This window comes from Delphinapterus leucas, chromosome 15 (genome assembly GCF_059928025.1).
Source record: "Delphinapterus leucas isolate spDelLeu-1000000601 "Yukka" chromosome 15, BTC_Dleu_Yukka2, whole genome shotgun sequence".
Classification (NCBI taxonomy): Eukaryota; Metazoa; Chordata; class Mammalia; order Artiodactyla; family Monodontidae; genus Delphinapterus; species Delphinapterus leucas.
The window spans coordinates 28,642,083-28,657,028 of NC_143143.1; the positions used below are offsets into that span (position 1 = coordinate 28,642,083).

At 49.9% G+C, this 14,946-nt stretch overlaps 1 protein-coding gene across 4 annotated transcripts in view; it reads left to right on the top strand.

Annotated features, from left to right (window-relative positions):
- Positions 1-14,946, top strand: part of LITAF (lipopolysaccharide induced TNF factor) — a 110,118-nt gene that overhangs the window by 28,753 nt on the left and 66,419 nt on the right. Inside the window, exon 3 of one of the 4 annotated variants that reach the window (XM_022552308.3) lies at positions 3,736-4,181. The exons of the other annotated variants lie outside the window; for them this stretch is intronic. Within the exon in view, the coding sequence (XP_022408016.1) occupies positions 4,142-4,181 (40 nt within the window). The 5' untranslated portion in view covers positions 3,736-4,141. The remainder of the gene's footprint in view (positions 1-3,735; positions 4,182-14,946) is intronic. 4 annotated transcript variants of the gene reach the window in all.

Below are 14,946 nucleotides of genomic sequence, written 5' to 3' on the forward strand. Positions count from 1 at the left end.
CTTACCCCCAGTTTACAGAGGAGGACCCCCAGGCCCACAGATCAGGAAGGGCTCTCCCAAGGAGTAGATCAGCCTCTCAGGATACCCCCCAGTCCAGTGGGGGGGGGGGGAACCTGAGCTGCATTTCCCAGGGCACCAGGGGAACCTTAGAGGTCAAGAGTGGGGTCCAGGACTCCCAGACTTTCCTTCAGGAGTAGCCCACCGGGTTTCACCACTGCCCAGCCCAGCCCCGCTGGAGGCAGGGGGATGATGAAGATGAGCCTCAGGATGTGGTCCGGGGAGTAAGCCAAGACTCCCTTAAAGACATGTTCAGGCTTCTCCCAGTGGGTGGGCGCCCACCAGGCCCCGTATAAAGGGCACTGTGGGGGGGGGGCGACGCCAGGTGGCGCCCTTCTGGCTGGGGCGTCCTGCGGTTCATCTCCAGACCTTTTCCATTTTCTAACTCCAGGTTTCCGGAGCAGCAGCAGCTGAAGGTCCGCGCCGTGGGATGTCTCCCTGCGGGTGGGTGGGACCCCGTGGGTTGAGAGCGGAGGATCCAGCCTGGTATAATTTCCCCGCCTCCGTGGCCTGGGTGTCTTCCTGCTGCTAGCAGTTATCTTTAGCAAGCCGGCTCAGGGGTGGCTGGGGAGGGAGGTGAGAAGTGGGTTCAAACCCAGCAGCTGCCACTCACAGCGTGTGACCTGGGGCTCCATTCGCCTCTCTGAGCCTCTTCTGTAAATTGGGGAGGCTGAGCCCCATTTTGCCAGAAAGCACCCTTTTATGTGAAATAAAAATACCCCACATAGGCCTGGCACACAGAGGGGGCTCTGTCTCTCTCTGGCAAATCCCATATGGCCAGCTGGAACCTGCAGTGGAGAAGCCAGGATTAGGGCTTTGCTGATAGAAAGTTAAAATATATATATATCATATATATATATATATATGATAGGTTTTTAATTTGGAGGAGAGATGAATTTCCCACACAAAAGAATTCCAAATTATTTACCTCGATCAGCCAGGTGATCAAGGTCACCACCAACCATGATAGGTCATCTTCAGGGCACGTACCCTTGATATGATGGTGATGAAAATGGCCTTTCACCTCTGGGGTCTTCCTCCCAAAATACACAACCCGCACGGCATGCGGGATCTGAGTTCCCTGACCAGGGATCCAACCTGTGTCCCCTGCAGTAGAAGTGCAGTCTTAACCGCTGGACGGCCAGGGAAGTCCGTCGGCCAGGGAAGTCCCACAACCCCATTCTTTTTTTTTTTTATTATTAATTAATTTATTTATTTTTGGCTGTGTTGGTTCTTCGTTGCTGCACACGGGCTTTCTCTGGTTGTGGCGAGCGGGGGCTACTCTTCATTGTGGTGTGTGGGCTTCTCATTGCGGTGGTTTCTCTTGTTGCAGATCACGGGCTCTAGGCGTGCGGGCTTCAATAGTTGTGGCACGTGGGCTCAGTAGTTGTGGCTCACGGGCTCTAGAGCACAGGCTCAGTAGTTGTGGCACACGGGCTTAGTTGCTCCGCGGCATGTGGGATCTTCCCGGGCCAGGGCTCGAACCCATGTCCCCTGCATTGGCAGGTGGATTCTTAACCACTGTGCCACCAGGAAAGCCCCCACAACCCCATTCTAATCATGAGAAAACCATCAGACAAATCCCAGTTGAGGGACTTGATAAATATTCCTGAAAAGTGTCAAGGTGATCAAAAGCCAGGAAAGTCTGAGAAACTGTCACAGTCCAGAGGAACCTACATGTAATGTGGTGTCCTGGATGGGATCCTGGAACAGAAAAAAGACTTTAGGAAAAAAACTAAGGAAATCTGAATAAAGCACAGACCTTAGTAAATAATAATGTATCAGTGTTAATAACAGGGGAAGTTGGATATGAGTATATGGAATTCTCTGTGCTCCTTTCACAATTTTTCTCTAAATCTATTCTAAAATTTAAAGTTTATTTTAAAAAATTGAGGTTGGGGCTTCCCTGGTGGCGCAGTGGTTGAGAGTCCGCCTGCTGATGCAGGGGACACGAGTTCGTGCCCCAGTCCGGGAAGATCCCATATGCCGTGGAGCGGCTGGGCCCGTGAGCCATGGCCGCTGAGCCTGCGCGTCCGGAGCCTGTGCTCCGCAACGGGAGAGGCCACAGCAGTGAGAGGCCCGCGTACAGACAAAAAAAAAAAAAAAAATTGAGGTTGGACATGAGATGGCTAACTTTTTATTTTACTTAATGAAGACATTAAAAACCTCACCAACGATCTCCCCTCCCCTATTGTTTCATAAAAGAAAGGAGGTTCATAACAGCAGGAAGGCCTCCATCTCAGAATGGACAAGAGTTGAAATGGAGTTAGTCCAGGTTAATGAAGAATTCAGACTCTTTATATTTCTCATTTTGCCCAGGACGCATGAGAAGTTGGGGCCTGGAGAATGTGGGCAGGGGGAGAAATGGTAGAAGAAAACCATAGCTGAAAACACCAGACGCTGGACCAAAGCTGATGTGTGACTTATAGTGTAAGGGTCTTGGGGGGAGTGATGGGTGGCAGGGTTGGCAGGCGATGGGGCTTCCAGGCCAGTAGGGTGACCAGCCATCCCGCCTGCCTAGGACTGAGGGGTTTCCTGGGCCCTGTACCTTCAGTTTTAAAGCTGGGACAGTCCTGGGCAAGCTGGATGGTGGGTCACCCTAACCCAGCAGGTGGGCCAGGACAGTCCTGTCCTGAGGGGACAGCACATCTCTCAGTAGCTGTCTCTAAACTCCTGGAAAGGGAAAGACAGGCCCTGTGTGGCTAGATCTTGTGATTTTTTATTATTTTTTTCAAGAGAAGCTAGAAATCCTTTTATTTTTTAACACAAAAAACCCTGAAGTTTCAAATGCTTGCAGCTAATTCAAGCAACTATGAAATGCTTTTCAGGCCAAACCAGAGTGCATTTCATGTTGGCCCCCAGGCTGCCAGTTTGGGGCCTCTGAGAACACCTCTGATTTGGAGCCTTGAGCTGGTCCCTTGGCTCCTCTGAGCCTCGGTTTCCCTGACTGTGAAATGGGAAAAATTTTGCCTCCTCCAGGGCTGTTTGATCTGTCTGCAAGTCAGGTGCTCAGGCTGGCACATAGGAAGCTCTCAATCAATGGAAGTTATTACCAAGAAAACAGTCTAGTGGCAACAATGGAAATGTCCATCAGTGGATGAACAGACACATAGAATGTGGTCTATCCATACAATGGAATATTATTCATCCTTAAAGAGGAATGCAGCCCTGTTACAGACACGGATGAATCTTGAAAACATTATGCGAAGTGAAAGAAGCTAGTCACCAAAGACCAGAGACTGTATGATTCCATTTACATGAAACATTCAGAATAGGCAAATCCATAAAGACAGAAATTAGTGGTTGTCAGGGGCTTGGAGAGTTGGGGGAGGAAAACGAGGGTGGGGTGGGGTGATTGGCAATGGTTTTGGGAAGGGTGATGAGAATGTTCTCAAATGGATTGTGAGAATGGTTGCACAGTTCTAGGAATATACTAAAAGCCATTGAACTGTACGCTGTGAGAGAGTGAATTGTATGGTATGTGCATTCTACCTCAGCTGGTCCTCTTTCTGGCCCCGCCCCAGCTCCCCGTGTAACCTTGAGCATGGTATTCCCCTCACCCCCCGGCCCCCAGTTCCTGCCTGGAGAACACAGATGCTGAATCAGGTACGTTCTGAGGCTGCATCCAGCTCTGACAGCTTATGATTTTATTATGACACATGGTTACATATTCACCAGGGCCACCTGCCCACTGAGACCCGGGATAATACAGGCCAAAGGTGGCCCATCAGCTCGGAAACCTGTAATTCTGCGCATGCCTGACAGACCACGGGGACGGGAAGGAGTCGAGCGGACCCCGGTGGAAACCCACAGATGTTTGCAGTTGATGACAGACGTGTCAACAGATGGAATTAAAGAATTTGCCGGCAGCTGTTGCCTGTTTACCAAAACTCCCTCAATGAACCTCACCTTCAGCTCTTGGAGGTGGCTGCTTGGGCCCCAAGTCAGGGATGCCCTGTTCTGATGGCCACTCACCTGCTGTGTGGCCCGGGAAAAGTCCCTTGGCCTCTCTGAGCTTCAGATTCTGCATGTGTGAAAGGGAGGTGGTAACGCCTCCCTCCTAGGATGGTGCCAAAGATTCAAGATGATAACGTCTAGAGCCCTTGGCGTCGGGTCAACACCAGGTAGGTGCCCAGTCTGTGGTAGCTGTTCTGATTCTTTAACCTCTCTCGGCCTCCGTTTCCCCATCTGTAATCGGACACGGTTTATCTAGATCAGTGGTTCTCAACTGGTGGGGGTGGTGATTGTAACCCCGAAGACTTGGATGGCTATTGCAGCTGCAGGGTGGGGAGCGCTGCTGTTATCTAGTGGGTAGAATGCAGAGATGCTGCTGACACCCTGCAGTGCATGGGACAGCCCTCCACAGCAGAGGGTTCTTCAGCCGCAGATGTCAGTATGGCTGATATTGAGAAACCCTGGACTAAGCTCACCTCTGCGTTTGCCTCCAGCTGTAGATGTTTGGGTTTGATTTGCGTTGCCTCCTGCTGGGAAGGGGTCTTGAGTGTTCAGTCTTTTAACCTGGACTTGGTCTCATAGAATGGCCTTGGGCCTAGAACACTTCCTTACCAGGAACTAAAGAGGCCCCTCAGCCTCATCACCTTGTGTGAGGATGTCTTTCCTGTTTCAGACCCAATGTGTGCCCCTTTGCCCTGCTTAAGTGTGTGCGTGCGTCACGTGGCACCTGGCCAACCCCACTGCTGTACCCATCCCCTGTGGGGAGGGAATGGGGTCCTTTGTTCTGCGACAGAGGAGGGGTGCGTGTATCGGTTGCCAGGAGGAACCCGCTGCTATGGGGGCCGTATATATTTATTATTATGCAGTGTATTGTCTTTCTCCCGCCTAGAGTGTCAGCTCCAGGGGTTGTGTCTGTTTTGCTCCTGGCAGGATCTTCTGTGCACAGCGCAGTGCCTGGCATGTAGTAAGTGCTCACTAAATGCTTTTGGACCGAGTTTTTGACCATTGTCCTGACGTGGGGGAGAGGGGAGAGGGAAGTGGTCAGATTCGCTGATGGCAGAGGAAAGATCTCCCCCAGCCCACCCCCTCCCCTCCTTTGAAAAATCTCAGCCAGGATGGAGGGGTGTGGCTAGGCCTGGGGGCCCTCAGTGGGCTCCTCCCCGGGGGAGATGCTTGTCCCTTGGGGTCACACCAGGAAGGGAGGGGAAGCCACTGCTTCAGGTCCTTGGGGTGTGACTCACGGGTGCCCTTGGTCTTGTTCTCACCCATCACAAACCTTGTTCTGGTCTAGTGTTAAGAGCAGGTTCTCAGGAGCCAGGCAGAGTTGTGCCTCCGTTTCTTTGTCTGTACCATTGAGATAATGCTAGTGTCTCATCAGTATATTGCTGTGAAGATTCTACAAGTGAATATAGAACAGGACCTGGCATGCAGGAAGCCTGCATAAGATGTGCTGGGATTATTTGTAGAATTTCTTGCCTATGTGTTTATGGAGGATCTCTAAATCTGGAAGAAGATTCCAAGGTTCTTTCCCATATGACCAGCACTTCCACTCCTAGGTGTGGACCCAAGAGAAGTAGAAACACACAGAAATTTGTACAGAGAGGTTCGTAGCGGCATTATTCGTAATACCAAAAGGAACAACCCTGTCAGTCAGTCGGATGAGTAGATAAACAAAATGTGGTGTATCTGTACCACGAAATGTTACTGGTCAATGAAAAGAAATGAAGTATTTTATTTTTATTTTTTTATTGAAGTATAGTTGATTTACAATTTTGTGTTAGTTTTAGGTATACAGCAAAGTGACCTATATATATTCTATATTCTATATATATCCAGTTATACTTATATATATCTATATTCTTCAGATTCTTTTCCATTTTAGGTTATTACAAAATATTGAATAGAATTCCCTGTGCTATACAGTAGGTCCTTGTTGGTTATCTATTTTATATATAGTAGTGTGTATCTGTTAATCCTAATTTATCCCTCCCCAAGAAATGAAGTACTCCTACGTGCTACAACATGGGTGAACCTTGACAACATTATGCTAAAGACACAAAAGGCCCCAAAGTACATGATTCCACTCATAGGAGATGTCCAGAATAGGCAAATCTATAGAGACAAAAAGATTAGCGGGTGCTTAAGGTTATGGGGAGTGGGCACAAGGAACAGGGAGGTGATAATAAAAGGTATGGGATTTCTTTCTGAGGTGATGAAAATGTTCTAAACTGGACTGTGTGATGGTTGCACAACTCTGAATATACTAAAAATCATTGAAATGTACACTCAATGGGTGAACTGTATGGTATGTGAACTATATCTCAGCTATTAGGGAAAAAAAAAGGATTCCAAGGCTCTTGGCTGAGCCAGACCCATTTTTCAGGGTATTTCTTTAAAAGTCACACACTTAGCCTCCAGGGGCCGTGTCCAGCTGGTGATAAATCGCATTTTTACTTCTGCTCTGCTCTGCAGTGACCCAGGCTCCTTTATCTGCCTCGCTCACATCTGTCGCCGGCATTTCACGTGTATGTCACCTGCTTTCTCACACTCACCATAGCTGTCTGGGTCCCTCGGCTGTGTCCTCATCTGCCTCCAGGCTGTCTGGCTGTCTGTCCATCCGTCAGCGTCAGTCCCTCATTCCAGCTCCATTTACTCTTTCAAAGTGGCTCCTGGGGATGGGGGATCAGGCAGGGCCAAGGCAGGAGGCCATACAAGTGAATAAAATGACCAGTTACACAAATGCTAGGAGAGCCGGAGGCCTGGGAAAGCAGTCCTGGGGCAGGAAGGTGGTTGCAGACCCGTGTCCTTGGCCCAGAGGTCACAGTGTGGGTCAGCCGTCCTGCTCCTGACCAACTGTGCGGAAGCCAAGAGTCGATGATGAAGGAGGAGGTCGGGTGCAGAGGGAAGCTCATGCGCCCTGGAGATGCACTGGGTTCGAATCCCACCCCTGTCAGCCCCCGACTGTGGACTCTGGGCAAATGGCCTCCCTTATCCAAGCCTCAGTTTCCTCCTCTGTAAAACAGGGCTAACAATAGCACGTGGCTCATAGGTTTGTTGTAAAAAAAACTAAAGGCAGTGATGTGTTCTAAACACTTGGCACGTGGTGGAGTGTGGATTGCGATCGGCTGGAACGCTGTGTGTAAGGCTCTGGAGTTCCAGCCCCGAGGTAATTCTGGCCAGCTGTGTGACCCTGGGCAAAGCCCTCAACCTCTCTGAGCCCTGTTTCTGCATCTGTGGAGATAAAACAGTTCTGCCCATTTCATGAGGGTGGAGGTGAGGACTCAGCACTATAGGCACCTAGTGGGCCTGGCTCTTCTGGGTATCATGACCTGGTTCTCTCCCTCCACAAGGGACAAGGGTCCAGGTTGCCCACCCCAAACCAGCTCTGTCCTCTCTGGGCTTGCTTCCTTCCTCCGTGGCAGCATCTTGCCAGTGAGCCGACTTGAATACAGCCGAGCTGTGTGGAGGGGAGAAACAGGCTGGGATGAGTTTGGAATGGATGTCATGGAGTCATGCTTACCGGCGATGCCATTCTACACCGTGGCTGTGACTCAGATGTTAAGACGTGATTTCCCATCCCATGGGGTGTTCTTGTGACCTGCCAGAGGGGGGATCCTGAGCCCCCATCCCAGCATCAAATGAAAAGACCTCGCAGCCAGTCCCTCCACTGGCACAGGGGTGACTGTGATTGGGATGAAGGGCAGTGATTCATGGAGCCTTCAGCTGCCTGTGTCACCAGGGCTGGTGGCAAATCAAAGAGGAAGCCATCCAGAGCTCTGTCTGCATGGCATGTGCCCCCTTGTCCTTATGAAATATTTCGTAATAATAACCTCAGTCTGGTTCTGCCACCCACCGTGTATGTGACCTGTGACGTCACCTCATCTCCGCTTTGGCTTCCCAGGCTGCAAAATGAGCGTTGGGACCAGACCCCATTTGTTCCTTCACTGATTCCAGCATTTGGTCATTCCACAAACACTTGTTGACACACCTGCCAGGTGTGCCTGCTGGAGGGATCCAGCTGTGAGCACCTGACGAGGTCCGGCCCCTTACAGCACAACATTCCAGTTGGGGGACAGTCAACAGACAAGCAGGTCCAAACTGACAAATTGTGGGGCCCAGAGGGAGAAAAGCCATGTGCTGTGACCTGGGGCAGAGAGACACGGATGTGGGCCGAGCCCTGAAGCGTGAGAAGGAGCCGGCTGTGCAGGGCATCGGGGGTGGGAGGGGGGAGAAGGACAGGGGAGCAGCAGCTCACTGGAGGGAGCTCTGTGGGGAGGAGAGGGTAGGTGACATCAGCTGGGACTCATGAGACAGCCTGAGGAGTTCATGCTTCATGCTCGGGCTCATGGGGACAGCACCACAGGACCCCTGGCTGGGGAGGGACATGATTGCATTTCCCAGGAAACCATCTGTGGCCTCCCGGACATCTGCTGTGCGGTCTCTGGGTCCCATCCGCTGTGCCGAGCTCTGGATGCAGATGACAGTTAAATAGTGTTGAGCTCTTACTGTGTGCCAGGTGTCATGATAAGCCCCTATGTATATATGTGTGTGTGTCTGTGTGTGTGTGTGTGTTTAACTTTTATTGGGGTATAGTTGGCTTTACAATGTGGGGGTTTTTTGTTTGGTTTGTTTTTTTTAACTTTTATTGGGGTACAGTTGATTTACAGTGTTATGTGCATGTGTGTGTTTCTTAATTTAAAAATCACTGTGGGAGTTGCCTGGTGGCCTAGTGATTAGGATTCTGGGCTTTCACCCGTAGCCCGGGTTCAATCCCCTGTTGGGTAACTGAGATCCCACAAGCCATGCGATGCAGCCAGAATAAACAAACAAATAACAAATAAAAAAAATCACTTTGACCTCATGATGATTCTATGAAATAGACCTATCATTATCCCCATTTTACAGATGGGGAAACTGAGGCACAGAGAAGTCAAGTGACTTGCCCCAGGTCACACAGTTGATAGTGAGGGGAAGGGTTGGAGAGAAAGGGCCTGACGCCAGAGACACTTATGACTGTGGAGGAAGCGTTGTCAGGCTTGAGTGTCTGGCTGGGTGACTGGTGGGTAGTGATGCCCTGAGGATGTGGGGCATCTGGGGGAGGAGCAGCTCTCCTGGGTAGAGGTGCTGGTGAGCAGTAGGAATTTGTTTATTGGAATGGAGTACCTGGGTTTCTGACCCTTCTGCGAAGAGGCAGTACAGAGTGGTTGTCAAGACTGTGGGTCCTGAGCTGTGTGACTTTCAACCAGTCACTTAACCTCTCTGTGCTTCAGCTTTCTTATCAGTGAATTAGGAAGTGTGATGATAGCTCCTTCTTCAAGGATGAGTAGGGATGAAATGAGATGATGTTTGTGTGGTGACAGCTCCTGGAACACGATTACAATATGTTAATAAGGAAGAGAAAGGCTCAGGCCTGGAGAGGTGAGCAGTACAAGAGGAGCCCCAGTCCAGGAAATGCCTCGCAATAAGTTGCTGATGATAGTGACAGCTGGCCCTGCCTGGCCCCACCTCCCAGAGCCCAGGTATCCCCCCTCCCAAGCTGCCTTTGGGGTAAATATCCAGGGTGCTGAGACCCTGACTTAGCTCCATGCCACTCTCTGGCCAGAGGATGGAGCCACTGTCACTTTGGCCAGATTCCTCCCGAGGTCTCCTTACTCTGGAGCAGGGCCCAGAGGGACTAAACCTTGTGCCTGCCCCAGTCAGGGCAGGGGCCACTGCCCACAAGAAGGGCCAGGCGACTGTCACATGGTGCCTCATGTTTTTGTGATGACCATCTGTTTGTGGCAGAATCATCTGAAAACAGGAAGATCCTGGTCAGAAACCACATGATTCTCAAAGGGCTGGAGGGCAGGGGACCCAGCTCGGACATCCTGATTCACTGAGGACCCTTCTGGGGTCCAGGCACCCCTTCCAAAAACATGCTTTGTTTTGTTCTGAAAGATGTACCTGAATTTATTTCTGTTGATTTAAGACTGGATATTTCTTCTAAAAAATACATATTTTTAAATTTTTCTTTTTATTTATTTATTTATTTTTATTTTTGGCTGCGTTGGGTCTTTGTTGCTGCACGCAGGCTTTCTCTAGTTGCAGCGAGCAGGGACTACCCTTCTTTGCAGTGCACGGCCTTCTCATTGCAGTTGCTTCTCTTGATGCAGAGCATGGGCTCTAGGTGCACGGGCTTCAGTAGTTGTGGCACGCAGGCTCAGTAGTTGTGGCTCGCGGGCTCTAGAGTGCAGGCTCAGTAGTTGTGGCACACAGGCTTAGTTGCTCCGCGGCATGTGGGATCTTCCCAGACCAGAGCTCGAACCTGTGTCCCCTGCGTTGGCAGGCAGATTCTTAACCACTGTGCCAGCAGGGAAGTCCTAAAAAATATTTTTATTTTGTAAGGATTTTATTTTATTTCCAAATATCTTAAACACTAGTTTGACATCGTATGTCACAGAGGTACAGACCACAAGAAAAATGGAAAAAGCAGGTACTCCCCCAAAGGTAAGCAAAGGGCAACAATCATTCCCTTGGCGTATCCATGTCTGGTCAACCATTGAAAGAAGAAGAATAATTCTAGCAGCATAAGAGAAATGCATGCAGCTTGGTAAACTCAGAATTTTCACAGTAGACACTTTAAACCAGTCTTACCCAGTAGAAATATAACTAATTTAGCCACATATGTCATCTTAATTTTCTTATAGCTGCATTAAAAAAAAAAAGAAGCATGGGAAATTAATTTTAACAATATATTTTATTTAATCTGATATATCCAAAATATTAACATTTCAACATGTAATCAATATTTTAAAATATTCCAGAGCTATTTTCCATTCTCTTTTTTTGGTACTAAGTCTTCAAAATCCGGTGTATATTTTACAGCACATCTCAGATCTGACCAGTTGTATTTCAACTGCTCAGTGACCACAGGTGGCCACTGGGCATCACATGGACAATACAGCCTAGACATTGAACTTTCTTTATAGGGAAAACTTAATTTTCCCCCCTTAATGTTACAGTTACTTAAGTCCTGCATTATGTGTCTGCTTTTGGTGCTTCTTTTGTTCATTTTCTTCTCTGTATACTCTGACTTTGATAAGGACTCAATGATAAGGATGATCTTTAAGATGAGTCTTCTTTCTTTCTTCAGGCTTTGAATGTCTTTTTCTTTCTCGGTTTCATCCTTTTCTCTTAGAAATCTTCCCCCAACATTTTATTGTGAAAATGTTCAAACATACAGAAAAGTTGAAAGACTTGAGCAGTGAATGCCCAGATAGCATGTTGTTATATCTGTCCATCCATCCATCCCTCATCCCTCCATCCCTCTACTCATCTATTCATCCATCCATCCATCCATCCCTCTACTCATCTATTCATCCATCCATCCCTTCGTCCCTTCACCCCTCTCTCCATCCATCCCTCTACCCCTCTCTCTATCCCTTTTTCCATCCATGCATCCATCCCTCTATCTCTCCATTCCTCCATCTCTTTATCTCTCCATCCATCTATAACTCTGTCTAGCCATTTTATTTTATTTTTTGATAAATTTCAAAATAAGTTGCTAACATCAGTACCCGTCCCTTTAAACAGTTTGGCATGTATTTTTTGGCATGTATTTTAATAACTAAGTTTAATATTCAGAATAGTCTTTTTCAATGCAAAAAAACCCCCCACAGATTACAAAAGAAGCCAGCTATGTCATATATATGACAGTCATAGGATATAAAAATACTTGCGATTCTTGTTGGTGACAAAGTCACAGGTCCATGGATGTTGCTACCTCAGGAATTGAAGTTAGACACTAAATTTCAGTTACAGGCTAGTGAAAACAAAAACGTAATTTTTTTCCTATCCAGATCTACAGATTCTCTGAATTTGAGGACCCCTACTCGGTCCTTATTTCATAAAAACCAAATAAATCATTGCTGTTACCATGTTAAGGCAAATGCTACCCATGGCAAATTCTTCCTGCATTATCTCATTTAATGCTCACACCATCCCCATGAGGATAAAAGAAAGCTGTCTACTCACAGCACTTCTGACACCAAATATGTGGGGTTTTCCTCCACACCAACCAATTCTCCAGACACCAACCGGGTATCATATAATTCAATTCAATTCTGACACTACCTACCTGGAGTTGGGTATCAGACCACAGGTTAGGGCTCGGCCCCGCAGACTGCCCGCACTTCAGATGCCAGCCACAGGAGCTCGCCAGAGCGCCCCTACTTCTGTCTGACTTGCCCACAAAGTCAGAGGTTCTCACAACCCCCGCCCACATTTGATAATTTGGTGGAATGGCTCCCAAAACTCAGGAACACTTGCATTTACCAGCCTATCAGAAAGGATATGATAAAGGATACAGATGAACAGCCAGATAAAGAGATACACAGGGTAAGGTCTGGAAGGGTCCTGAGCACAGGACCTTCTGTCCCCATGGAGATGGGGTTCACCACCCTCCCAGCACATGGATGTGTTCAGCCCAGAAGCTCTCCGAGCCCCATACTTCGGGGATTTTTATCGCGGCTTCATCATGTAGGCATGATGGATCATTAACTCAATCTCCAGCCCTTCTCCCTTCTCTGAGGATGGGGGTGAGGCTGAAAGCTCCAAGCTTCTAATCATGGTTTGGCCTTTTTGGTGACCAGCCCTCACCCCGGGTGCCCGCCAAGAGCCACCTCATTAGAACAAAACATTCTCCTATCACTCAGGAGATTACGAGGGTTTTAGGAGCTCTGTGTCAGGAGCTGGGGGCAGAAACGAAATATCTCTTTCTTATTATGTCACATGGGGTGGAGAACTATTATCAGCCCATCTTACAGCTGAGGAGACTGAGGCCCAGAGAGGGAGTGTGATGTGCTGAGGTGCCCGGCTAGCAGGTGACGGAGCTGAGTCCTCCAGTGGATTGTTTTACTCACTCCCCACAGCAGTCTTAGGGGGCTGTGATGAGCCTTGGACCCGGCAGCCAGCAACAGAAACAGACCCGGCTGATATAAGCTGAAAGGAATCTCTTGGAAAAGGAAGAAAACTGGAGAACTCAGCCCCAGTGCTGACTACGGTCTAGAAAGTGGGCAGCAAACTCACGCCTGGAAACTTCAGATGGGGTTCTGCCCCACGGCTGCAGGCCTGGCCCCAGGGGTGGGTGTTCCTGCCACCCTGTCCCTGTGGTGGAGCTCCCATCCCTATTTCTTAGTGGGACTAGTGCCACTCTGGGACCTGTGTACTGGTCGCCCCAGCCAGGGGCACGTCCCCGCATCCTAGCTGCCAGGAGGCTGACAAAACGCCAGGCTGCCATCCTCAGGGTCCCCAGTGGGAAGCAGGGCTTTCTCCCACTGAGACCCGTGAAGGTGGACATTTCTTCAAGCATGGGGAGGGGCGCAGCCTGGGCAGCCCCAAGCAACGCCCCGTGCAGATGGTGCTGTTCTTACCCCCTTTACAGATGAGCACATTGAGGCTCAGGGAGGACGGGGAACCCGCCTGGATGGCCTCACTGTCTAGCTCTTCCCTGCCCTCCTGCTTCCTCTCCCAGAAACACCCAGGGTCTTTGCGCTGCTGCCCCGAATCCACTCTTCCCAGTGTGGCAATGCTGGGGGCTGGCCCACAGCACAGGCCTTGGGAGAGTAAAAAGCCTGGAGTCCTGGGTCAGAAATGCCCTTTGTGGTCCCACAGACAAAAGGTTTCAATCTACAGGGTCAGAGGTTGGGCACTGATGGCAAAAGGTGTCACCCTGGTGACACTGATCCTTAATCTGGATGAGGGAGGTGGGAGGGAGCTACTGCAGTTTGGGTTTGTGATCTGTTTTCCCTGTGTGTGTGTGTGTGAGACAGAGAGAGGAGTGGGGAGAGGAGTGGGGTTAGAGGCTGCTGGGACCTGGGCTTCGTTTCCCACTTTGGGAAATGGGGCCCAGCAGAGGGGGATGCAGGGAGATGGCGGGGAGAAGGGTCCCAGGCTGTGCAGCTGAGAGTCCTGAAACCAGACTCTGGGCCCAGCAGTGGGGTGTCTAGTCAGACAGACAGAAACCAGCCTGTGTGTGACAGCATGTTATAACCTGAGAGATGACACAGGCGCCTCTCAAGAGTCAAGGAAAGACTCTGGTGCCTGTGGTCACGGCCAGATGTGTCTTATACACAGCTGGGCAATGGAGTGGTGGGGCTGGGGGAGGGGAATTACTGAAAAGGAAGTGGGACAGATGCAGGGCTGGCTGGGATGGTCCCCCTGTGTGGGTTGGTGTCTGTGTGCACGTATGTGGGTACGTGTGTGAGCATCACTTTGCATGCCTGCGTGTGGCGTACATGCATCCACTTTTATATTGTGTGTATCTGTGTACTTGTGTGTGTGTGAGTGCCTCTGTGTGTGTGTGCACGTAGGTACCCATGTATCTGTGTATCTATTTGCATGTGAGTTTTTATTCGGGGTTACATATGTCTCTCTACGTGTGTCTCTACGTGTAGGTACGTAGCCTCATACATACCTGTGTGTTTATATCATAATCATAGCAAACATCTATAGGGCCCATTTTGACGCCATCCTTTCCTGTCTAAGAGCAAACCTCCAGGAATGACAGCCCCAGTGACTGCCCTGGGCCTCCCCCATCCACGGCCCCAGGCCGCAAAGGGCGTTTGTTTCCTTCACTGGGGACCCAGAGGGGGTGGGGGCCACTGTGGGAATTCCTGCAGAATTCTAGGCATTCAGCCTTTTGGGGGTCGGGGAGGCGCATGGAAAACTCCGACCGCTGGTGGGGGCTGAGGGCACAGCATGGTCATGCGGACAGGGGCCGGACTCTCCGTCCTCGAGGGAGCAGGGCCGGTGGTATTTGCAGAACCAAAAGCAGGGCCTGGGCGGCGTCTGCCTTGGACCTGGATTCCGGCCAGCAGCCTGGTCTGGCTTAGCGAGGCCTCCCCCAGACCCGTCCAAGGGACCCCATGCGCCAGGATGCTGGCCCAGAGGGTCCAG